Genomic DNA, 26,077 nt, shown 5'->3' on the forward strand with positions numbered 1-26,077 from the left:
AATTTAATTTTCAAAAGTAACAATACAGAGCAATGGTGCGAAGGCCTTGTGTTGTGTGGTTTTATTTTTCAATAATGATCTGGGGGTATTGGTTAACACTACAGAAGATATGAAGACAGGCCCTATATTTCACAAACATACAAAAAAACTCCGTATGGATAGTAGATCTAAATATGACAGCGAATATTTTTAAAGAAAATATGAGCAAGAATTAGCAAATCTTTTAAAAATAGAAAACAAAAAAGTGTGCCCCAGGCTGCAGAATCCCTAAATTTCACTGATTTTGTGGACCAGAACAATTTGTAGGGGTTTTCTTGTTCTTTTTCTGGAGGATATACATGCTCATCACAGCCTCCAATACACTGTGGATCCAACCTGATTGGGGTTCCGGCCATGCCCCCGAGCCTAAGGGTGACGTCGTCACAGCACCCTACGAGGACACCGCCAGGCCGCCCGCACCGCACCCAGGACAACTACAGAGAGCCAAGGACCGCGGAGAGCCCAGCCCCGCAGCACCTGCTCAGGCGAGCGGGGAGGCGCCGGGCGTCCGCAGCCTAGTCCACCAGGCCCCAGCTCTGCCAGCACCTTCCGGCTCAGCCACGCCCCGCCTCCTCCACCGCGCAAGCCCTGCCCCGCCCTCAGACACGCCCCCGACTCCGCCCCCGGTCTCAGACACGCCCCTGCCCCCGCCCCTGTCTCAGACACGCTCCTTGCCCCGCCCCCGTCTCAGACACGCCCCCTGGCCCCGCCCCCGGTCTCAGACAAGCCACTTGGCCCCAGCCCGGGTCTCAGCGACGCCCCGACCTCGACCCCGACCCCGGTCCCAGCCACGCCCCCGACTCAGGCCACGCCCACGTTCACTGCCCAGCTCGGGGCCGCGTTTCCCTACGCGTCCTGCTCCTGCCATGGCGCTGCTGGGTCGGGTTTCCTTTGCTCGAGGTCGCGGTCCTCGGCGGGTAAGGCGGCGCTGGAGGGGGCGGCTCGGGGGGTCCCCGCGAGCACCCTGCTTGTGCCTGCCTTGGGGCGGCGTCCGGGGCCCGGGGCGGGGATGGGGGTCCTGGCGCGAGGAGTATGGGCCCGCCGCGGTTCTCAGGGTCGTCCCGTTCCCAGGCGTGTGCCAACTGGGACAAGGGGACCGAGCGCACGCGGCGGGTCACTGGCCGGAGCAGGCCCTTTCTTAAGAGGGAAACTCCATCTTGTGCTTCTATGCGACTGAACATTAGTGCAGCCCTCGCTGGTTTGGCCCAGTGGACTGTGGACTGAAGGGACCCAGGTTCGATTCCGGTCAAGGGCACATGCCTGGGTTTCGGGCTTGGTCCCCAGTGGGGGACGTGCAGGAGGCAGCCAATCAATGATTCTCTCTCATCATTGATGTTTCTCTCTCTCTTTCCCTTTCCCTTCCTCTCTGAAGTCAATAATTAAAAAACATTAATACAAACAAATTCACATAAAAAAGAGGAAAAAAAGATCAGCACCCCGCTGTCGGACGCGGTGCTGGGCAGCGCGCACCGGTGCACCCAGGACCTCGGCCTGCAGAGAGCGCGCGGGAAGGGCGGCAGGGGCGGAGGGGCGGAGGGATGGAACCGAGAAAGGAGAATGTCCGATAGCCCCTCCCCCAACTAAACAAAACCCTGCCTCAACCAACCCAAGAGGCCCGGGTCCCTGCCAGGCACAAAGAATAACCTGCCAGTGGGAGCACTTCTGACAGTTGGATAGAACGGGGCACCCTGGTGCTCTTCCTTGGAAAAGGACAAATCCCAAGTAAGGAGAACACACGAAACGGTCTGATGAGTCTCCCAAGTGACACAGCTTTCTTTGTAAAAGATCTGCTCAGGGCTGTGGCTTTGCTGATACCGGTTCCTCTTCCTGTGAAGATTTAGGTTATAGGTCGTTATCAGAGACGCTAATTAATGGTTTCTGATTCCTTCTCATGTCAGTCCTCCAGCAGCCCTCTGGTGGAAAGTCTCCAACACCAAGGGGGCGGGGGGGTGGTAATAGCTCCCACACGCTGCACACCAGCTCTCTGACACCATTAGGCAGTGCAGGCTGAGGGAGAAAATGAACCCCTTTAAAAACTAACTGCAATCTGACAATTCTGAAATTCCTTTACTTAAGAAAAATGTTGAGAATGGGGGTTTGGAGGCAAGAAACCCTGTTGCGATGGGTGGTGGGTCCCTCCGTTTGAATTCCTGGGAGAAGACAAGTCCACATCAGTGAAGCTGGAATTGTATGTGTGTGCAAATACAGCTTGAAACCCCTCATTTGAATAATTTTGTTACCAAGAACCAAGAGAAATGTTTCTTTTGTTACACATCCTATTTAAGAAGTACTGTGCTGCCCTAGCCGGTTTGGCTCAGTGGATAGAGTGTCGGCCTGTGGACTAAAGGGTCCTGGGTTCGATTCTGGACGAGGGCGTGTTCGGGGTCACAGGCTCCTCCCAGCCCAGGCCCAGTCCCTGGTCAGAGTGCCTGCAGGAGGCAAGCAATTGATGTGTTCCTCTCACATCAATATTTCTCTCTGTCTTTCCATTCTCTCTAAAAATCAATGGAAAAATATCCTTGGGTGAGGATTTTTAAAAAAAGAAAAAGAGATGCTGTGTTAAATTGTGTGGTTAGCTACAAAACAAACATTCAGAACTGGCTCTGTGCCCGGCCCTGGGGACAAAGATTTAAAAAATTGAATTAAAATCCTGCCCTCAGTTGTGTTGACGAAAACATTCATTTATCCGCTTGTGCGTCAGGAAGTGCTAATTAAGTGCCTACTAAGTGTTGAGCGTTCTTTGGTGTTGAAAAAGGTGCTCCTGTCATTGAGCCCGTGTATTGTTTTAAACTAGGGATGCTGACCCATGAGTGCACCTTAAAGTCAATTTGTGTAATAGCAAGATCAGTCAGAAAAATAAACGAGTTGAGTAGGAAGTGCCAGCCTCCATCTCGTGCAGTAAGCTCAAGTTCACTTTTCTTTTTAGTTTGCCCTTCTTCCTTTGTCAGTTCACTCTTTGGTATCTGTGATGCTTCTTTTTCTTTTGCTTTCATAAAAGTAATAACTTTACTATTTTTATGAAAATGATACCTGGTCAATATGAATTCAGGTGTTACAGTTAAAGAAATTTAAAAAAACAATGACAATAAGGTGTTATGGTGACCTTGGGTGACTGTCATTCCAGATACCCGACTGCAGGGAAAAGGACTGGTGTCCGGGGGTAGCACATTTATTTTCCTCTTAGAACTAAACATCGGTTCATTGTCTTCTGATACTGAATGTTGTTGGGAGAAGTGTAAGGCCGGCTGGATTTGCCCCCTTATTTGTGCTTCTCTTCTCTCTGGAAAGCCTAAAAAGTCTTTCTTTATACAGTTAAAAATTCCAGAATAAAAGCCGCCCGGAGGCAAGGATCTCACCTGGTTTGTTCGCTGCTGCATTTTTTAATAAGCACATTCCCAAGTCAGAATACACCCCTTCAAGAGCAGGAGTTCTGTTTCTAACTAACATGACTCACAAAGAAGAGTCATGTTAGTTTTGGCTCACAGGGATAAATAAGAGATGATCTGAATGAAAGGTCGGAAGGAGTGAGACTCCAGCTGAAAATTTCAAACTGCCTGCAAATTCCTCTCTGACTCCATCTCCCTGGATTGTGGAGGATCGGCCAAGCATCTTCCCGGTGCACATCTAACTGCAGACAGATAACTCACAAAAAACAGCAAGCACCCCTGCACACAGGGCAACTACTGTCCCCAGGCCTCCCGTTCGTTGCTGTAAGGTGTGTTACTACTCAGCAATGTAAGCCCAGCCTTGCTACTGGCAGCAGCTGCATAGCCCAGCCTCCGCCCTGGGGCCAGGGGCCAGTTCACTGCCTTTTAGATTTGCTCGGCTGGGCCTTTGTGTTGCTGTGGCAAGAGGTCTGTGTTCTGCAGACGCTTAGCACATCTGGGCAGCCCCTAAGTTACGGAGCCAGTGGAGGAGCGCAGACCTCAGCACAGAGCCGGAGCCTGCATGGCTGGTGGGGAGCCAGAGCGGGGGGAGTTTGGGCTCCTTCATTTTGTAATGTTTACACATGTCGGCATTAGGGGGGGCGTGTCCCTCCTTCGGCAGGGCTGTCCTCTGCCTCGGTGCAGTGGAGCATCAGCAGGTCTCCTCTAGCGGCCCCTTCCACCTGTGACCCGTCCACGGTGGTCTGGGCAGTGAACAGAATGCATGCATGGCACAGACTGCCTTCTAGCAGCTGGACAGAGTTCATCGGGAGGTGGTGACTGGAGGCTCACTGTGTGCGTGGACTGTATGAGTTGCTTTGAGAATGCGAAGATAAGCATTTTCCCAAAGTCATCCTTTGAGAAATAAGGTTGTCCAGTCTTTACCAAGCTGCCATTTTTATGTGACATTTAAGGCCAAGTTCACTTATGGGAATATCAGTCGGGGTAAATTTGATCTGAAAAATATTTATTTTGACCTAAACCAACAGGTAGTTAGAAACTTTAAAAATGGATATGGTAATATTCCATTGTCTTATAAACATAGCTCACACTTAGTTGTGGAATAGAGAGTACTTACACTTCAAACAGGTCCTGCGTCCTTACCATCACACTGCCTCTAGGCCAGTTTTCCTCTACCCTTCCTCTATAGTGAGTTTGTATATGTGATTTGATTTTTTAAAGCTTTTTGTTTTGTTTTGTTTTGTTAATCCTCACCCAAGGATATTGTTCCATTGATTTTTAGAGAGAGTGGAAAGGAGAGGGAGACACAGAGCGAAACATCAATGTGAGAAAAACACATTAATTGGTTGCCTCCTGCACTCACCCTGACCAGGGCCTGCAACCAAGGTAAGTGCCCTTGACCAGAATCGAACCTGAGATCCTTCAGTCTGGAGGCCGATGTTCTATCTACTAAGCCAAACCAGATAGGGCAGATTTTTTTTTTAACCTAAAAAAAATAGTTTTATTGATTTTTAGAGAGAGAGAAACATCAATGTGAGAGTGAAACAATCGGCTGCCTCCTGCACGCCCCCTCCTGGGGATCGAGCCCACAACCCCTGCATGTGCCCGACCTGCAACCTTTCCGTGCATGGCATGATGCCCAACCAACCGAGCCACACCCCCGGCCAGGGCTTGTTAACTTTTAAATGAAAAGTGAATGAGCATATCCAGCACTCATCGCACACAAGCATCAGCAGTGGCCATCCTGTAAGCCCGCCCCTGGGAGACCCTGCCACGAGCCCCAGTGGGTCTGTCTTCCTGGAGTCCAGGGCGGAGCCTTCACCCTGGTGTAGGGAGGGCGTCATGTGACCCATTTTTATTTTATTTTATTTTCAACCCATTTTTAAAGAGGCACCAGTTTTAAAGTGTCAGCAGAGCTTCTGACACTTTGCTTCCTTTTGAAGGCTGACTCCGCTGGTTGAGAAAGAACGTGAGAGGTTGAGGCTGAAAAGAAAGGAGGAGCAAAGGCGGGAGGTGACCGTGCTCGGCGAGGGTCAGGGTGCCGAGGGCTGGTTCCTTATGGTCCTTCCAGCAACTTCTGTGCATATATCAACATGTGTATGAAGAGACCTGTGGGAAAATGATACAAGGTCAAGCCTAATTATGCTAAGAGGACTGTGCCCTCTAAGCTAGGACTTGTTAGGCTTAACCCTATATCAGTTTCCCACAGAGACCCTCATTAAAATCACACAAATGGAACACGTTCCTTAACAGAATTTCCTCAACAAGTAATTGTTGAGTGATTGTGTAAACAATATATATGTAACAATGTTTACATTAATGTGAGTTCTAGCTTTTAATAGATGCACCGGATTTTGTTATATGGCTGAGCCCTGATTGATTAATTATATTCCCTATGGAAATGCAAATTTGTTTTTTAGCCTTTCCTGTTACAAGCGATGCTTTAATGAATATGTTGGGCTACTTTGAGCCCCTTGTATATCTGAGTCCCTAAAAAATAATAACAGTAATGAATTTTAGGATAAGTGTGTCAACTTTTGCAAAAGCCCACTGGGATTTCGATAGAAATGGAATCTGTAGATCATTTTCAATCCATGAACACAGGTATCTTTACAAGTCTTACACTGCTTTTATTAAATATACTAGGGGCCCGGTGCACGAAATTCGTGCACTGGGTGGGGGTGGGGGGGGGGGAGAGTGTCCCTCAGCCCAGCCTGCCCCCTCTCACATACTGGGAGCCCTCAGGCGTTGACCCCCATCACCCTCCGATCGCCTGATCAGCCCCTTGCCCAGGCCTGACGCCTCCGCCAGAGGTGTCAGGCTTGGACAGGGGACCCCCATCTCCCCCCGATCACTGGCTCTGGCCCCCGCCCAGGCCTCTGAGGCCTCTGGCCCAGGAATCATGCCTGGGCAGGGGACCCCCATCTCCCTCTGATCACTTGCTCCACCCCCCGCCCAAGCCTGACGCCTCTGACCCAGGCTTCAGGCCTGGGCAAGGGGACCATCATATCCCCCCAATCCCCGGCTCTGTCCCCGACCCAGGCCTGATGCCTCGGCCAGAGGAGTTGACCCTCATCACCCTCCGATCACCAATCACCGGATCGGCCCCTTGACCAGGCCTGAGGCCTCCGGCAGAGGTGTCAGGCCTGGGCAGGGGACCCCCAGCTCCCCGCAGTTGCAGGCTCCACCCCTGCCCAGGCCTGACGCCTCTGGCCTAGGCTTCCAGCCCAGGCAGCGGGGACCTGCAGTGGCAGCGGGGGGCGCTGCGATCGTGGGCTTCGCTTTAGGCCCAGGCAAGGGACCCCTAGCTCCTGGGACTGCCAGCTTCGACCGTGCCCAGCTCCCATCGCTGGCTCCACCCCTACTTCCTGCTATCACTGGCCAGGGTGGCAAAGGCGCCTGAGTCTCCGATCATGGCTGGGGGGCAGGGCAAAGGCGGCCCCAGGGCCACCTTTGCCCTGCCCCCCAGCTCTTAGCTCCCCCTGAGTTTCAGATCACTGTCAGTGGCAGGGGGCTTCTTCCTGCTTTCCCTTTCACCTCCTTGCATTGTGCCTACATATGCAAATTAGCCGCCATCTTGTTGGCAGTTAACTGCCAATCTTAGTTGGCAGTTAATTTGCATATAGCCCTGATTAGCCAATGAAAAAGGTATCGCCGTACGCCAATTACCATTTTTCTCTTTTATTAGTGTAGATTAGTATTTTGTTCTTTTTTATGTGATTATAAATAGAATAGCTATTTTAATTTTATTTTTATCTTAATGGATATCTGTGTAAGATTGGAGTCGCTCAAGGAATTAGGCAGACGCAGTGAGCAAGAGGGAATTTATTAGAGGGAAGAGCGCGGGGGGGGGGGGGGGGCGGATGGAGCCACAACCAGGGAAGGCTGGGACTCAGCCTCTGCTGTCCTTGGGGTTGAATTTTATGCTCCAAAACCACAAGGGGCGGAGGCTGTGGGCTGCAGGCGCCCTTGTGATCGGTGGCCTGCTGTCTCGCCCTCGGTGCGCTGCCTCCTGTTGAGTCAAATAGGGTGACCGCAGGCTGTTCCACGCAATGAGGCTGGGGCCACTGTCTTGTTCGGGACTTTCTAGTCCGCATGAGCCCATGTCCTCCCTGGCCTGTCACTTTGAACATTGCTTCTTTCTCCCCCAAATGAGTGAGTATATCTGTAAGAAAAATCCCCAATCGTGGAGCTGCTGGCTCGAAGAGTATTTATAATTAACATTTTGATAAATGTTGTCAATTGGCCTCTGAAGAAATTGTCCCAATTTATATTAACAGATTATAAGAGTGACTTTAATAAGCTGTTTATTGTATCATGTATTATAAAATCTTGAACCTCAATAATCATAAGAGAAAAAGGTATCTTCTTGTGCTTAAATGTGAGTCTTCTTGTGCTTAAATGTGAGTATTTAGCTATAAGTGTGCTTGTATGTATTTTCTTTGTGTAGACTACCTTTTAAAGCTCTTTGCCTAGTTTTTCTATATGCAAATGACTTCTTAAGACTCATATCAATAGATTGGATTTTTCCCCTTAGATGTAAACTAATTTCAAGATGCCGTGATTTAAAACCAATGGAAACAACCACTTTAGCGTGGTGAAGCCAGGGGACAGAGCTCGTTTGGACTGCATGGCTGCGTAAGACTGGCTTCTCTGCTCTCCCCCAGCTCCGCCGGCGTTGGCGCCTGGCCATCCGTGTCACAAGCAAACAAACAAGCATGTGCTGAAAGAGGCCCGATCTTTGGTGCCAGAGACCCAGCCCCGAGGGAATGAGACCCGTCCGCCTTCCGTGGCAGAGTCCAGGGCAGAGCCTTCACCCTGGTGCAGGGAGGGGCCGTGCGACCCGTTTTTAAAGAGGCACCAGTTTTAAAGTATCAACAGAGCTCCTGGCACTTTGCTTGGTTTTGAAGGCTGACTCCGCCGGTTGAGAAAGAACGTGAGAGGTGGAGGCTGGAAAGAAAGGAGGAGCAAAGGCCGGAGGTGACCGCGCTCGGCGAGGGTCAGGGTGCCGAGGGGTCGGGGAGCACGGGTTACTTCCCTACCTGGGACCTGGTGGAGAGGACTGAGGCCATGTTGTCCAACAGCTCGAATGTCATGCTGATGAGTTAAATTTTTTAAAATATATTTTTATTGATTTTTAGAGAGAGGAAGGGAGAGAGAAACATGGATGTGAGAGTGAACCATCCATTGGCTGCCTCCTGCACATGCCCTATTGGGGGTGTACTCCACAACCCGGGCATGTGCCCTGACCAGGAATCCAACTGGCCACGTTTTCATGCATGGACAATGCCCATCCCACTGAGCCACACAGGAAAGGGCTAATTTGTGTATTTTTAATTTTGGAGGACTTTTATGTTTTTGAGGAAAGGGATGTTAATGTGGAGGCCCAGGCAATCTATGCTAATAAAAGCCTAGGTGGCCCTCGCACACAACATCGTCACAAGATGGCTGACACAAGATGGCCACTCTCACAGCAGAGGCAGGGCCTGGTGGCCGCTCCACGCCATGAGGCCTGGGGGTCCTTCAGCTCCGAGCAGCACGGAGGAGGCAGGTCCCGGCAGAGGTGGCGGGTCACAGCAGGGGAGGGCAGTTATGGACGATTGGGCCGGCAGGGGAGGGCAGTTGTGGCAATCGGGCTGGCAGGGGAGGGCAGTTGGGGGCAATTGGGTTGGCAGGGGAGTGGTTAGGGGGTGATCAGGCTGGCAGGCAGAAGCGGTTAGGGGCAATTAGGCAGGCAGGCAGGCAAGTGGTTAAGAGCCGGTGGTCCCGGATTATGAGAGGGATGTCTGACTGCCGGTTTAGGCTCGATCCCTTTGAATTTCATGCATTGGGCCTCTAGTTGTATATAATAAAAGGCTAATATGCAAATTGACCTAACAGTGGAACAACTGATTGCTATGGTGTGCACTGACCACCAGGGGGCAGATGCTCAATGCAGGAGCTGCCCCTTGGTAGTCAGTGTGCTCTCACAGGGGGAGCGCTGCCCAGCCAGAAGCCAGCTCATGGCTGGCAAGCGTAGCAGCGGCAGGAGCCCGCCTCCACCGCAGTGCTAAGGATGTCTGATTGATGGCTTAGGCCTGCTCCCTATGGGATGTCAGTCAGACATCCCCTGAGGGCTCCTGGACTGTGAGAGGGTGCAGGTCAGGCTGAGGGACCACCCCTGAGTGCACGAATTTCATGCATTGGGCCTCTAGCAGTAAATAACAATGATGAAGAAATAGCTAAGCCAAGCATTATTTAAATATTGACTTAGATCCACAACTTTACGAGGGTCTATGATTATGTGGTTTTTACAGATTTGAAACTGGATTTTCTTAATAATGTACCTAAAACATTAAACAGTGATGTTTACAGGATTGTTTTTACATGAAACTTCAGAAACTTTTCTATGGTGTAAAATTACACCATGATTCTCCCCTTCTTTCCTGTATTGGTCTCTTGGGTTTTACTTAGACAAGGAGTCACCTCACCTGTCTCAGGTCTCAGAGGCCCTGTACCATGGAGGCCCCTAGGGCCCGGGGCTCTCTGCCGGGTGTGTGTTTGTGTGTGTGGGGGGGGGAGGGGGGGTTCTCAGCCAGGTTAAGGTAGACTTCACTGTTGGAACAGCTGAGTTTTATCTGAATTTTCCCAGTTTTGAAATATTGGCTTAAATTTTTAAAAACACAGGCAGGCCTAAGAAAAGACATGTGGTCTAGAGTCACCAATGTACCTATATTATAGTGTTTATTCTAGGCATTCTATACAAGCCAAAATACTTGAGGAACTTAGGAATAAATCTCATTGGTCTCAGCCTTCATCCTGTAGGGAAGAGACAGACAAGACTCTCAGGATCGCACTCTGAGGGTGAGAAGCAGGGTTGCTCTCCAGGCGAATGATGGAGGGTGGGGAAGGGGGTGTGGTTTACAGGATGGAGGTGAGAGATGAGTGTGGGTGGGGAGGCAGGTGATGGCTAACCTTGTTTTGGGGAGATTTCAGAACTTTTAACTAAAATATAAATTTGTATTGCCAAAATTGGAACACTTGGGTTAAGAATTTTAGAGATTTAAAGATCAATCTTGATAGGAAAGGTGGTCTTTCCATTTTCAAAAACAACTTATATCCAGAAAAACCACAGTGAGATTTGAAAACCTATAAAAGACTACTTTGTATTCACTTTTTAAGACTCAAGTGAAATAGCCAACATGCTGTTTCAGTTTATTCAGGATCCTTCTCTGTAGGAAGAGGAGATTAGATACAAGATCCAGTGAGGTCTGTTCATTTCTTTGAATCTTAATGTTGAAATCAACTTGCTTTTAAGCAGACAGATGGCTTGAATTTAATACTCAGCAGCATATATGCTGAGAATGATCAGGTCATGTGGATTAAAGTAGCATGTCAGTTTCTTCACTTTTCCCGGTGGGGAAAGGGAGTCAGGGCCAGTAGCCCTGACTGGGAATCGAACCGTGACCTGCTGGTTCATAGGTCAACCACTGAACTACGCCAGCTGGGCAGGAATTATTTTTATCAAATGTGATTATTTTTATCTTAATAACCTTTAACCTGCACATTAGGAAATTGGGGAATCTTTTAAAATAAATAAAAAAGCAAGTTTGTATGCTAATATTTTGTTTAATTTATCTTTCATATAGTACCACATCAAATTACCCATACAAATCAACACTAAATAAGTAGAGCCTGTGGGAAATGAGAACCCATTTTTTTCATTATCACTTGGTAATGACAAACTCACCAGCCTACTCGTGGAAATTTCCCGATTCATCATCCTAATGGAATAGCGCTGAGGCCGTGGCAGCCTCAGTCCCCCTGCCACTTAGGTGGAGAAGGATTACTGTGGGCTGCATGGATTTCATGCTCTGACAAAAAAAAAACAACAAAAAACAATACATGAAGCCAAAGGAAAGAAACCAGAGTTGCAAATATATCTTCACCAATTATTTTATACTCCTCAAATTTTGTCTTTTAATAATTTTTTTCCCTGACATTAAATCAAATTATACTTATGGGGACTATCACATGCCTTTGGCGTGATTACTGAGCTCAGTAGAAGCTCAGTGAGTGGAGAGAGGTGGCTCGCAGGCGATTGCATCCACCATGTTGGAATCTTCCTTCTGCATCCGGGCCCCTCCTGTGCAATGGGGTAAAAGCACTGCTGGCTTCATGGGTGGGGAAGGTTGGGCAGTTTGATATCTAATTCTGACACATGGGAAGCACCTAAGAGTGTTCCCTCGTTATTGTTTGTTATTTGCTCAACAATTAAAGTTTGTTTTTATAATTAAACGAGAGGCCAGTGCATGAATTCATGCACAGGTGTGGTCCCTAGGTTTGGCCGGCAATCAGGGCCCATCAGGGCTGGGCTGATCGAGGTTTGCCAGCCAGGGGGAGGGACAGGGTACAGGAGGTTGGCTGCCACCAGCCCCAAGGAGGGAGCCAGCCCTCGGCCCCCCGGGAAAGGGGCCGTGTCTGCCACCACCCACCTCTGGTTCCTCGTCCCAGCCCAGACCCCAAAGACGATGGTCGCTGGGTCTGGCACGGAAGGAATGGACTGTGTTGAGTGTCTGCCCCCTGGTGGTCAGTGTGCTGTCATAGCGACTGGTCAACTGGTTGTTCTGGTAGTTCAGCTGTTAACAGTTGTTTATGCTTTTATATATATATAGATGTGAGCAGATAGCAGTGGTTTCCCCAAGTAATGTGAGAGTGTGAGCTGTAAACTATAAGAGAGGGCGATGCAAATATTTTTTAGTTCAAAATGTTTTGGTCCTCCCCACCCTCCCATTTTAAATATAGCAGAGCCCTGGCCAGTGTGACTTGGTTGGAGTATCGTCTCATGCACCAAAATGTACCCATTTCAATTCCCAGTCAGAACACATGCCCAGGTTGCAGGCTTGATCACTAGTAGGGGGTGCGCAGGAGGCAGCCAATCAATGTTTCTCTCTTATTGATTTTTCCATTTCTCTCTTCCTCTCTCTCTAAAATCAATAAAAGCATATTTAAAAAAAGATAAAATAAATATAACAGAAATAGTTTATCTAAATTTATCATCCAGAAGGCTACATCGGAAGAGGCATTTGACTTAATAAACCTTATAAAGAACTTTTTATGATTGTCTTCAGTGATTCAAAGGCAGTATGTGATCTTTCTCCAAAATATTTTTGTTAAAAGGCATATATGCTTTATGTTAGCTTTTTAAAGATAAATTTAAGTAAAACACTCACCAATAATAAAGCTAGCATTTATAGAGTGCTTAGTGTGTGCCAAACAGTGTTGTAGGTATTTTACTTACATCAACTCATGAAATCCTCACAAGCATCCTGTGGGGAAGGTTCTGTTATTGTCTCCATGTGTAGAAGAAGCTGAGGCGCAGAGAAGTTCCATCACTTGCTGATGGCTGTTCTGCTGGGGAGAAAGTCCTGTGCTGCGTTGTCTCGCTCCAGAGCCCGAGCTTTTAACCAGGCCTCTATGTCACTAAACATTCCGATAGGAAAGAGTAAAAATTGATTAAATACAATGCCAACATGTTAGCAGGGAGTTGTGTTAATCCAAGAATTTGCATGATATTAAAGAGTTAGTGTTTTGAAGTTCACCTCTTATGCAAATATCAATTCATTTTTTTCTCTTTTAGTTTTTCAGTTATGGAACGAAAATATTATATCAAAGCAGTGACGCTTTTCAGTCTAAATTCTTTCCACCCCTTCAAAAAGCGATGCTGCCACCTAACAGTTTTCAGGGGAAAGTGGCCTTTATCACCGGGGGAGGCACTGGCCTTGGCCGCGGGATGACCACGATCCTCTCCAGCCTGGGGGCACGCTGTGTGATAGCCAGCAGGTGAGTCGCCGTGAGGTGCCTGAGGCAGCCGCTCCTGAGCCTCAGGATGGAAACAGTCTACCAGAGTTGTTTGTTTTGCATCTTACCTGCTGTGACACGTCCGCTCTGTTATTAAGTCAGTCTCCTTGGGAAGCCTGTTATAGCTTGAAGTAATGATGGATCCTGGAGCAGCTGATTAGTGCATTTCCCAGCCACAGGGAGGGAACTTTTTTGGACGTGGAGGTGAAGCTGAAAAGTACCACGTCGAGGCTGCTTTGCTCTCGTGGGAGTGATTGTAGTTACTGCTTCACAGGGCAGCTGTGTGCGGGATGATGGGTATAGTCCTTCATGTCCTATCAGATGGACGATATTTCACACACCTGTGGTTGTGGGAAGGGTGAGGCCACGTGGAAGGAGTTTCTCAGAGGTCTGCCCTGGTTGCTCCAACTGTAAGTCTAGAGCTTGAGAGATGGGCAAAACCTCCCCTCTTCTGTTTTGAACAGCGCAGACATTGGGAGGAGGTAGTCACAGTGTGATTACAGCTGCTGTGCAATTTATAAGGGCCAAAGGAATTGCCTTTGATGAATGCAAATTGGCTGGACCGTTTTTGTTTTTGTTTATGCTGTAATATTTTCAAGTGTGGCAAACCCTTTTTTGTAACACTACATAACCTGCCGGGGCTGACCAGCAGACCCTGAGCGATGGATGTTTATTATTCTGACACACATTTCTGTGAAAGGGAGGGCTAAGGGACTGCCTGGCTAAAGGAACCAGACAGCTCCATTTGCCTGCCTCCTTAGGCTTTTATTGTAGCAACAGCTTGAACTAAAATGAACTGTTAGATACGATCAGCAGGGTGAGCATCCTTGAGAAGACACGCGTCTGCAGTGTCCTTTAAGCAAGGACGTCTGAAGACTAAGCATACCGATTCCAGCAAACACCTGGGGCCAGACTTGTTTGGAAAAGTCAAGGCCGGGACAGCCACCTTCAGCAAACTCTCCCTGGAGGCCCTGACCTTTTGGAGAATCCTCCTTACAGACATTCCAACCAAGCCCCGTGCTTCCCCACAATAATTGACACTCACGGTTACTTTTTATCTTTCTTTCAAGAGTATGAGGTCCTGAATGCACACAATGCACTATGTGCATCCGTTTGGTCTGAAATCTACTCTCACAGAATCTAGTCTAGAGGGTGGTGTAGGCTTACATTTACATGGATGTGTTTTCTTTCTAAAGCAGCCTTGGGAACCGATATAAATGATTGTAATTAAGGAAAAAATCTTAAACCTATGAGCAGAGGTAAAATAACTGGTTTAAATGTAATTCAATACATTAGTATGTAAATTTGTTTGAATCAGACTTTTAGAAAAATGCATTCATTCAAACTGATTTATTTGTAGCTTTTGTATATTCTCAAAAATGCATTCCTTAAGCTATAGACAGTCTTTGTGTTCTAATTTGTGGAATTAAAAAGAAAAAACATGTGACATCATTTTAGAACTCATGCAAAGGATACCGTGTGCTTGTTTTTAGGAAGATTGATGTTTTGAGAGCCACTGCAGAGCACATTTCTTCTCAAACTGGAAATGAGGTACATGGGAGCGGGTTGTTCAGCGCGACTCAGGAGTCTCCGTAACTAACCTACACGCGGTCTTGCTTCAGGCATCAGAGCAACTCGGCTTCCTTTGTCTGTTACTTCGCAGGTTCGGGCGGTGCAGTGTGATGTGCGGGACCCTGACATGGTCCGCAGCGCCGTGTCGGAGCTGATCAGCGTGGCGGGCCTCCCTGACGTGAGCGTGGCGACGCGCCCGTGGGTGCGGGGGTCCCCGTGGGTGCGGGTGCGCCCGCCGACCCCTGCGATGAGGTGCGCAGCGCCGCGGTGCCTCCGAGTGGCCGGCGCCGCTTAAACTGGCCGATCAGAACCGCCGCTGCCAGGCCTTCGGGCGGTCCGCAGAGCAAACCGCGCCTCCCGCTGTTCATCGGAGTGTGACCGCCCGGAGCCCTGGGCCGGAGCGCAGTGTAGCTTACAGGCGCTTGGCTGCCTGATGACCTTGGTCGTGTCTGTCGTGGAGAATAATACAAACAAGGAGCCCACGGCCCAGGCTTCTCGGTTCACGTGGGCGGGCTCTCAGGCTGCGGGGCGTGGGGGTGAAGGTAAGGGGTGGGCGCCCCCCGCCCCCGAGGAGGCTCTTGGGTTAGAGACAGCAATGGTGCCGACTGCCCTGGAGCGAGGCAGGGCCTGCACAGGCAGAGGAGACACAGGTCAGCAGCAGGAGTGTCTCTGGGTGAGTGAAGCTGAAATTAAAGATCCCTTGAAATAAAGTAGACACATGTAGGTGCTCACCTCTATTTATGTCCGCAATAACAGACTGCACTCTGGTTTTGAGGCGAGAAGTAGGATTCAGAAATTTGGAAAATGACAGGAGGTTTTCACAGGCTCAAGTCTCGGTGTTCCTAGCAGACTGTGGTCTTACTGTGTTCGTCGGGTTAACACGTTTCAGGGGTGATGACCCTCCTCATCTGACTGCCTTGCTCCTCTGCTAGGTTGTGATAAACAATGCAGCGGGCAACTTCATTTCTCCCACGGAGAGACTGTCCCCCAACGCCTGGAGGACCATCACGGACATAGTCCTGAACGGCACGGCCTTTGTCACCCTGGAAGTGGGGAAGCAGCTCATTAAGGCACAGCGAGGTGGGACTGTGCGTCTTTCCGTCCCCAGCCACCGTGCGTGGGCTTGTGGGCAGCCGGGTGGACAGAAGTCAGGGCAGAGTCCACCCCGGGACAAGGCTGTCTCACGGAGGGTCCTCCCTGTGCTGGGGTGAGCTGAGTCCCTGTCAGGAGCACTGGGCCATGGGAGTGGCCAGCTCTCCCCCGGTGACCGTCTGGCTGAGCTGGGTTTTCATAGGTGGTCGGAGCGGGGAGGGAGAGCGGGGGAGGGGGGGCGGCACGCTGGGTGTAACTGGCGCGTTGCCAGGGGAATTGGTGTTGATTCCGACAGTTATTTCCTTAGGCTCTCTCGAAAGTGCCTCATGAGGGAGGGATGGTTGGGAAGGTTATCGCAACCCGGCAGGGGAATGGGGGTGGCCAAGAGGAGGAGACCACTGGAGGCTGGTTTCTTCTTGCACGTGGACGGCTGGATGCGGGATAATTCAGGACATTAGAAGATCAGGCCATTCTGCGCAGATGAGGGTTCTGCGTGGTGAGTGGGCGGGTGAGGACAGCCATGGAAGGCTGAGGGCTGTCAGTTTACAGGGGCTACTAGGAAGACATTTGCGTTTAGTTTGGGGAGGGGTGTGGGGACAGACAGCAGGTGCCGGAGAGGCCTCAGCTGTCTGTGTGTGTGCACAAGTCTGTGTGTGTGCATGTGTGTGTGTGAGTGTGTGTATGTACACGCTGAGAACTCCTGCACGTTCTCCAGCCGTCACTGAAATTCAAACCCAGGCCACCCATTCCCCCACACAAAGGGGATGTGATCTAGGTTGGAGTTGGAGTGATTTTTATGTTTTACTTTATTTTTCAGAAAGGATGGGTGATGGGGATGGGAGGCAGCACCTGGCTGAGCCCTCTGTCCCTTCTGCCCCTTGGTCTCTGGGCCGCTTCTCCCTCTGTCGGACCTTCTCCACATCTCACTCACCCCCCGCGGCCCTCTGCTCTGTTCTCGGTTTCTCCCCGCCTCCGTCGCTCATCGCTGTGTTTCTTGTCTCATTGTCTCTCTTACAATTCAGCCACCCGGTGAGCCTGCCTTCTCTCTGACTCTCCTTTCTTCTCTCATTAATGTCTCATTTAAAAACAGACTCGGATCTATTTTTATTCCTCACATTGGATTAAAATTCTATGGGCTTCATTAAAAATATATTCACTAAGACTTTTCAAAGGATGGAAGCCCGTTTTTACTCTTCCAAGATTCCTGTCGGTCATAGCTTCTGTGGCCGCGGGGTTCACGGCCTGTCTCCACGGCCTGTGGAGCTCAGCGCACGGGGTCTCTCCGGGCGGAGCCCCAGCCCAGGAACGCGGGTGTGGTGGCATCTGATCATGTCAAAGTGTGGGACCCTGGGGTCCCGCGAGAGCAGCAGGCTGGTGACCTGTGAGCAGAAGCATCGAGGTGGTTGGGCCGAGGAGGGTGGGAGGCGAGGGCGCTGGCAGCTGGAGGGCACGGCTGGCAGGCGGGACTTGGGGAGGCATGCCTGAAGGCCAAGGACTATGGCCTGAGCGGGGCCGGGCAGCATTGGGGATGTGGCAAAAGTAGGTTTCCAAGCAAAATTAACAATACTCAACAAGCAAGAGAGAGGAAGCTCCTGAAGACACCCCGGCAGGGTCAGCGAGGGCACGGCTTCTTTGGGGAGGGACATAGAAAGTACCATCGCTGCGACCCATGCATCGCTAGGCTATCCTGGTCAAGTGTGAAGAGCAGTAGACAGTGAGAATTTCTCATTTTATTAAAGAGCTGAGAGAACTTGCAGTGAGGGAGACTGACAGAGAGACTAATATGGGGTGTTATTTAAGAATTAGTCGCAAAGGACATGGGCAGGATAAATACTGAATGTTTGATCCCTAGATCAAAAGAAAGGAGCTAAACCTTACAATCTCACCTCCATAAGTCTGCTACCCGCTGGCACTGTCCATGGTTATCGCGGTGTCGCCGACGTGTGCCCTGCGCCACACACACACGCCTGTGACTGCCCTGTGCCTGCCGAGCTGTTCTTCCAACCCGCTCCTTCCCACCCGGCCCCCAGCCTCCTCCCCGCAGTCTGGCCATGTATCTGTGAGTCTGTTTCGGTTTTGTTTGTTTGTTGTTTTGCTTGTAGACGCCGCATGCACAGGAAATCACAGGCATTTGTCTCTCTCTGTCTGACTTATTTCACTCCGCATACGACCAGTGACTAGGCCAGGACTCCCAGCCCGTGTGCCGCGAGGGCTTTCCAGCGTGACTGCCTGACTGTGGTCAGCACTGGCTTCTTTCCCCTAAGGCTTAGGTTGTCCGATAAAACAGTGACAACAGCCAGCACAGCAGTAGCCATCCTGTGTGAATTAATCAAAATTATACCTTTTTTTGTCAGACCAGCAAAAATGTAATATATTTTTTGCTGTGTTGTAGAATTTTAGTAATTAGTTTGTGTGCCATGAGATGAAAAAGGTTGAAAATTGCTGCTCTAGGCCATCCATAGTGTTGCAGATGGTAAGATTTTATTCTTTTTATTCTGATTAATAGTCCATTGTCTGTATGTGCCACGGCTTCCTTATCCAGGTGTCTGTCCACTTAGACGGCTTCCACATCGGCTGTGATCAATAGCACTGCATGAACACAGGGGTGTTAGTCTTTTCGAATTAGTGTGTTCATTTTCTTCAGATATATTCCTAGAATGGGAGTCACTGGGTCACATGGGAGTTCTATTTTTAATTTTTTGAGGCGCCTCCATACTGTTTTCCAAGGTGGCTGCACCAGTCTGCATTCCCACCAACGGAACGTGCACGAGGTCCCCTTTCCCGCACCCGCCAGCACTTGCCTTGCTGGTTGTTGGTAATCGCCATTCTGCAGGTGTGAGGCGGTGCCTCCTTGTGCCTTCGATTTGCATTTCCCGGACGGTCCTGACACTGAGCATTGTTCATGTGTCTGTTGGCTTTCTGTGTCCTCTTTGGACAAAGGTCTCTGCCTACTTGTTAATGGGGTCGCTGGTTTGGGGGTTAAGTTATATGAGTTCTCCATATGTTTTGGGTATTAACCCCCTTCGACATGTCCTCTGGGAATGAGTAGCTTCTCCACTCAGCGGCTGTCTTTTCGTCTTGCTCACGGTTTCCTTTGCTGTGCCGACGGTTCAGTTCGATGCAGTCCCCCATGGTTCGTTTTGCTTTTGATGCCCTTGCCGAGGAGACACGCCCAGAGAGACGCGGTGAGAGCCTGCGGATGTAGCTGCTAACTGTCCTCTCCATTCCAGGAGCAGCATTTCTCGCCATCACCACCATCTACGCGGAGAGCGGGTCGGGCTTCGTGGTGCCCAGCGCTTCCGCCAAGGCCGGGGTGGAAGCCCTGAACAAGTGAGTCACCCGCGCTGCTCGGCCGCTAGGCCACGTCCTCGAACCCCTCCCTCCTCCCGTGGAGCATGCACTACCCTGTCCACGCAGGACTGAGCCCAGAGCGAGGTCCCTCCGCCCAAGGCTTCTGCCGGCGCTGGGCGAGGCGCTGGGCGCTGGGTGTGGCGCTGGGCTCTGGGCGTTGGGCGTGGCGCTGGGTGTGGCGCTGGGTGTGGCGCTGGGCGCTGGGCGTGGCGCTGGGCTCTGGGCGTGGCGCTGGGTGCTGGGTGTGGCGCTGGGCGTGGCGCTGGGCGTGGCACTGGGCTGGGTGCTGGGCTCTGGGCGTGGCGCTGGTCTGGGCGCTGGGTGTGGTGCTGGGCTGGGCGCTGGGTGTGGCGCTGGGCTGGGCGCTGGGCGCTGGGTGTGGCACTGGGCTGGGTGCTGGGCTCTGGGCGTGGCGCTGGGCGCTGGGCGTGGCGCTGGGCTGGGCGCTGGGCGTGGCGCTGGGTGTGGCGCTGGGCGTGGCACTGGGTGTGGTGCTGGGCGTGGCGCTGGGTGTGGCGCTGGGTGTGGCGCTGGGCGCTGGGTGTGGCGCTGGGCTGGGCGCTGGGCTCTGGGCGTGGCGCTGGGCGTGGCACTGGGCGTGGCGCTGGGCGCTGGGCGTGGCGCTGGGCTCTGGGCGGGGCGCTGGGCGCTGGGCGTGGCGCTGGGCCCTGGGTGTGGCGCTGGGCTCTGGGCGTGGCGCTAGGCGCTGGGTGTGGCGCTGGGTGTGGCGCTGGGCTCTGGGCGTGGCGCTGGGCGCTGGGTGTGGCGCTGGGCGTGGCGCTGGGCTGGGCGCTGGGCTCTGGGCGTGGCGCTGGGTGCTGGGTGTGGCGCTGGGCTGGGCGCTGGGCTCTGGGCGTGGCGCTGGGCGCTGGGCGTGGCGCTGGGCGCTGGGTGTGGCGCTGGGCTGGGCGCTGGGCTCTGGGTGTGGCGCTGGTCTGGGCGCTGGGTGTGGTGCTGGGCTGGGCGCTGGGCGTGGCGCTGGGCTCTGGACGTGGCGCTGGGCGCTGGGCGTGGCGCTGGGCGCTGGGCGTGGCGCTGGGCTCTGGGCGTGGCGCTGGGCGTGGCGCTGGGCGCTGGGCGCTGGGCCTTGCGCTGGGCTCTGGGCGTGGCGCTGGGCGCTGGGCATGGCGCTGGGCGCTGGGCGTGGCGCTGGGCGCTGGGCGTGGCGCTGGGCTCTGGGCGTGGCGCTGGGCGTGGCGCTGGGCGCTGGGCGTGGCGCTGGCGCTGGGCGTGGCGCTGGGCGCTGGGCGCGCGGAGGTGGGAGCTCTGCAGCGGGGTGCCGCGGCCTTTCCGCGGCCTTTCCCTCGGCCTCCGCACAGGGCAGGCACAGCGCGGGCGGCGTGGTGTGGTCCCTGCAGGCCCTGAGCGTGGGTATTGTTATTTTCAACATGGCGACTAAATGTTGTGTTGTTTGTTGTAATTTTCAGGTCTCTTGCAGCGGAGTGGGGTAGATATGGGATGCGATTCAACGTGATTCAACCAGGGCCCATAAAGACCAAGGTGGGTCTGCTTGTCGCCTGTGAGTGTGAGGGTGACACCGGGGTCTGTGCTGCCGGCGTGGGGGCCCTTCGGGGAGGCCTGCGCCCCGAGCTGGTCGGGGAGGGGTTCGCACTCTCCAGGCGGAGAGGCGGCAGGAGGCAGGCCGCCCGCGACTCAGTGTCTCATCCGCGGGGAGCTTTCATGCCATGAGTTGTGGCATTTTGTCTGAGTTGCTTCAATGCTCTGCTCCATCTTATAGTTGTTAATTTTTACTTTGTTTTAAAGAGTCTGACTTTGCTGTTTAAAAGAATAAGGGGATTGCGAGGTGCTGTGGGGATTACCTGGAGGCCTGGCCCGCTCTAGGGAGCGCAGCTCTGACCCTCGTCTGGGCCTGTTTACTCCCCAAACTCACTGCGCGCCGCCGGTGAGCCCCTCTGGCTAACACGCTCCCTCGCGACCCGGTGCGGCGCCCTCCCACCGGCTCCCACCGGCTCCCACCGGCTCCCACCGGCTCCCACCGGCTCCCACCGGCTCCCACCGGCTCCCGCGGAAAGCAGGGCCTTAAGCCCGGGCTGGATATAGTTTGGAGACTGCGGTGAAGCTCGGTAACTTGTTCCAGGAGATGATGCTAAGGAGTCTTTGGGTTGTAGGTGGTTCGGGTGTTAAATGTTAACACAGAAATAAATGGCTGTATTGGGTACTTGGCAGTTTCAAGGATGGAAAACGCTCAGACCAACCGCCTGAGTGGTGCAGGGTCATTGAAGAGCTCGTTTGGAAACTCGAAAGCTTATGTCCCAGCACGTGCCCCGGCGGCCCTGTGCTCAGCCCTCTCCTCACGGAGCGTCCGCCAGGGTCTCCACCCAGGAAGGACCTCTGCATTTTACTATTTACTCAGCATTGATTGAGCGCCTACTTTGTGCAAAGGTGCCGAGGAAGCTGAGAAAGATCCAGAAGCATCTGCCAGTGTTTGTAGTGAGGTGTGAATCACAAGCATGTCCTTTTAAAGAGGAAACCACAGAACAGAAACTCCCGAGTGAGTGCGGTGGAGCGGGGCTGGGCGGGCGCCCGCTGTGTCCCGGGTGCATCACCCCGGCCCGGGTGGTGGCGGCTCCCGGGAGCAGCCTGTCAGCGAGGACGGATCCCCTCCAGGCTCCGGGGCAGCAATCGCCCCGTCTGCTCCTCGGCATCCCCGGAGCAGGGGCTGTTGGCGATGGACAAGGTGCGCCGCGCCGTCCTCTCTCTGCGTCTACTTGTTCATAGCCCTGCACACTTGTTTTCTTCTTTCCTCTTATTTGAGAAGAAAGGAGAAGAAAAGGAGTGTCCTCTTAAATATGTGCTATTTGAGGCATTTTCTGTGTTTGCTAAGCCATGCGCCAGGGGCCCCGGCCCCACCTGGGCTCGAGCGCATCAGAGGGCAGTCCTCGCCTCTCCTGGGGGCGCTCGGTGCTGGTGTGAGGCAGCCGAGACAGGCGTCCTGATTTTACAGCTGAGGAAACAGGTTAAAAAGGTTACACTCTCAGGTGATTTTTTTAGGTCAATATGAGACAAAATGATCTCTTTTGAACTAAAGTTATTGTGGAAGAATTTGGCAAAATTATCTGTTGTTACAAAGCCCAAGGCATGAACAGGTAGCCCTAGTAACATGCCACTTCATGCCAATTTGTTCCTTCAGTGGGAAAGGCGTGGCGATTAAAAAATGCATCCTGATGGTTTCCTTTATCGCCAAGGGTGCCTTCAGCCGCCTGGACCCGACCGGAGCGTTTGAGAAGGAGATGGTGAGCAGGATCCCCTGCGGCCGGCTGGGGACTGTGGAGGAGCTGGCCAACCTTGCCGCCTTCCTGTGCAGCGACTACGCTTCCTGGATCAATGGGGCTGTAAGCACGGAGGCCGCCTCATGTTGGGACGGGGAGGCGGAGGGAGGCACACTGTGGAACCGATCCTAAGGATCCTGAATATGAATGTGGCTGAAATCGTTACTTAGCTTTAAATAATATCAAGTATTAATATACATTGCTTAGCCTATGGAATCAATTTATTGATAAATTCATTTTATTAAATAAAAATTACTCTGGTAGACGTGCCTTTAATATTGGGTACAATTTGAAATTGTAGAGATGGTGGAAAGAAGATTCTAAAGAAAATAAATCAATTTAGGTTTAATCAAGTCTGTCTTTAAAATTTGGCATTTGATTGAGAGACCTAAGGATGAGAAAGTGGCTAATGATTCAGAAACTTGAGAAAGGCGTTGGTTTCAGAGTTTTTATTTTTATTTTCAGGTCATTAGATTTGATGGTGGGGAGGAAGTATTTATCTCAGGAGAATTCAACAGCCTGCAGAAGGTAATGCCATTTTGTGAATATAATATGCTGTTAGCAGCTGGGATGCTGAGCTCTCACATGCGAGGACCACGTTAAACCGCCCTTTCTTTCCTTGTGTCAGGTCACCAAGGAGCAGTGGGACACCATGGAAGAGCTGATCAGGAAGACAAAAGGCTCCTGAGACACCCTGGCCTTCCTCTGGGTTACCGTGGAAATGACACAAACTGCTTATACTCTTTTGAATATTTTCCAGTCTAATAAATTGTTAATTAACAAACATTCACTGAGTGTGTGCTGTGTACCAGGCCAGTGGTAGGTAGGCATTGTATATTCAAGATTCATGAGATGGGATCTGGTTCCTTCAAAATTATTTTAAACATGAAAAAGCGGGGAGTGAGTGAAGGCTTTGACAGAGGTGAAAAGTGCGAGGCACTGGCAGAGGCACTGGCAGAGGCCGGGGCTGGCATGGTAAATCGCGCCTGTAGGGATGGGGCCTGAGAGGAAGACAGTCGAGGTCGGGGGGGCCTAATGGACTCTGCCTTCTGCTTGTTGCCTTTCCATAGGGCCTGTGAGTCTTCTTTGGGTCACGCAGTATTCATTCGAACACATCCCTTTGCAGCTGGCTTTCTGTTCGGTGTATGACTAATCTGCAGCCTTTGCCCTGAGAACTCACTGGCCGCCAGGCTAGACGCCCCTGAAGAGTGAGTTCTGGTGGGTGATGAACGCACTCCCAGGGGCACTGTGCGGGGAGCTGGCTCATCTCCTCCAGAGTTCAGAGATGGGGACCCGGAAGGCCGCTTTCCGCCCCCGCCTCAGAAGAAAGCCAGATTCTCTGTAGGAAGACACTCAGAGCTTAGAAGTGTCCTTGTGTATCATTTTATTTAAGTTCGTATTTGCCTTGACGGATTTGTCATCCTGAGAATCAAATAATAAGAAAGCCACAGCCTCAAGTCTCTGCTGCTATAATTTCGAGCTTATGTTTTAAAAGGACTGTTTTGCTTTCCTAGGAATGGCTCAGTCACGCTCAGCAGCTGCCTGTCCCCTCAGCCCAGCCCCCGGGAGGGCCCGGCTTCCCGCTGCAGTTCCTGAGGGGAGGGTGTCACCCAGCCTGCCGGCACGCTGCCTGCAGGTGAGGCGTGTCCGCAGCCCGGTGGGCTCTGCTGGGGAGAAGGGGCTCGCCATCCCCCGCACCAGCTCTGGCCCTGGACGCCCCTTCCCTCCTCACCATCGAGGTGCCGCCTCCACGGCGCACGTCCTGACCTCCTGAGACTGGTTAGCATGGACAAGGTGAGAATACACAACCATACGCAGGGCGAGAACTCACTCCCAAAGAGGGCTCTGTCAGTCCTTTCAGACACTCTTTCAGCCTCGGCCTTTTCATTGAATTCTTATTGATATGAAAGTTATCATTTGTCTAACTGACAGGCAAGGCCTCCTGGGTGCCCGCTCTGCAGGTCTCCTGGCGGAAACCATCTCAGCTCGGAGCTGTGCCTCCTTCTGGACTCTGCAGTCCTCCCTCTCACTACTTCTACCAGTGCAACTCTATCCATATTTTTGTTAAATTAATACTGTGTTCACAGTTTTATAACTTTATAAATACTGCTTTCCCCCAATGTTTTCATAATCGCTCCCTTTTAAAAAAAATTGAGATTGCATAAAACAGATCCTGTTTTTTTCATAAATACTGTTTTTTCATATTTCACTGTTTATATATATATATATATATGTTTTAAGCTTCACTCGAGGTTGCATTTTTTATTGGATTTTAGAAAAATATCCATGTGAGAGAAACATTGGTTGCTTCCTGTACCTGCCCAACAGGAATCAAACCTGCATGCGACCTAGGTATGCGCCTGACTCGGAGTTGAACCCACAGCTTTTGGTGTGTGCAATGACGCTCCAATACACTAAGCACCCAGCCAGGGCTTTCATTGCTTGTATTTATCATACTTTATTTTTGGAATTAGGCTATTTTATTTTTTGGTGTAATATATACACCAGTGAAGAACTCCTTGGGTGTAAAACATTTTTAAAATTTGGAATTGTTTCCTCACGATGGATTCCTGAAGTAATATTATTAATCAAAGGTTATAAAGCTTTTAAGGACTCTTGCTGTACATTTCCAAATTGTTATTCCTAAAGTGTGTACCCCAAAGTGTGTACCGCTAAGTGTGTACCCCAAAGTGTGTACCCCAGTGTGTACCCCTTAAGTGTGTACCCCTAAGTGTGTACCCCAAAGTGTGTACCCCTTAAGTGTGTACCGCTAAGTGTGTACCCCTAAGTGTGTACCCCTTAAGTGTGTACCCCTAAGTGTGTACCCCTAAGTGTGTACCGCTAAGTGTGTACCCCTTAAGTGTGTACCCCTAAGTGTGTACCCCTTAAGTGTGTACCCCTAAGTGTGTACCCCTTAAGTGTGTACTGCTAAGTGTGTACCCCAAAGTGTGTACCCCTAAGTGTGTACCCCTTAAGTGTGTACCGCTAAGTGTGTACCCCAAAGTGTGTACCCCTAAGTGTGTACCCCAAAGTGTGTACCCCTTAAGTGTGTACCGCTAAGTGTGTACCCCTAAGTGTGTACCCCTAAGTGTGTACCCCTTAAGTGTGTACTGCTAAGTGTGTACCCCAAAGTGTGTACCCCTTAAGTGTGTACCCCTAAGTGTGTACCCCTAAGTGTGTACCCCTTAAGTGTGTACCCCAAAGTGTGTACCCCTAAGTGTGTACCCCTTAAGTGTGTACCCCTAAGTGTGTACCCCTAAGTGTGTACCCCTAAGTGTGTACCCCTAAGTGTGTACCCCTTAAATGTGTACTCGTAAGTGTGTATTCCTTCTGTGAGTTGGGCAGCTCCGGGTCGCAGGTGACATTTGCTGTCTGAGCGCCTGCGTCCCCACCTGCTGACCCGGGGCGAGGTTTCCACACAGATGCGGGAGCCTCACTCCCTCTCCTCTGTCCACCCTCAGCGCCGCCCTCAGCACCACCCTCAGCATGCAGCCCGCCCGCCTGGCC

At 51.5% G+C, this 26,077-nt stretch overlaps 1 protein-coding gene across 1 annotated transcript; it reads left to right on the forward strand.

Annotated features, from left to right (window-relative positions):
* Positions 1-765: 765 nt before the first annotated feature.
* On the forward strand, positions 766-23,358 carry DECR1 (2,4-dienoyl-CoA reductase 1). The gene is made up of 10 exons (XM_081110957.1): positions 766-956; positions 13,045-13,247; positions 14,759-14,816; positions 14,929-15,015; positions 15,770-15,917; positions 19,160-19,259; positions 20,708-20,780; positions 22,487-22,633; positions 23,036-23,098; positions 23,199-23,358. Exons 1-10 carry the CDS (start codon positions 906-908, stop codon positions 23,256-23,258), a joined length of 990 nt encoding a protein of 329 aa, XP_080967083.1. The 5' UTR covers positions 766-905; the 3' UTR covers positions 23,259-23,358.
* The last annotated feature ends 2,719 nt before the right edge of the window (positions 23,359-26,077 follow it).

The sequence above is a fragment of the Myotis nattereri genome (assembly GCF_964212035.1).
Source record: "Myotis nattereri genome assembly, chromosome: 17".
Taxonomy (NCBI): domain Eukaryota; kingdom Metazoa; phylum Chordata; class Mammalia; order Chiroptera; family Vespertilionidae; genus Myotis; species Myotis nattereri.

Coding starts and splice junctions, on each gene's coding strand:
- DECR1 (XM_081110957.1), top strand. CDS start 906: ATGGCGCTGCTGGGTCGGGTTTCCTTTGCTCGAGGTCGCGGTCCTCGG. Junction 957..13,044: donor GAGGTCGCGGTCCTCGGCGG/GTAAGGCGGCGC, acceptor TTTCTCTTTTAG/TTTTTCAGTTATGGAACGAA. Junction 14,817..14,928: donor CTTCTCAAACTGGAAATGAG/GTACATGGGAGC, acceptor GTTACTTCGCAG/GTTCGGGCGGTGCAGTGTGA.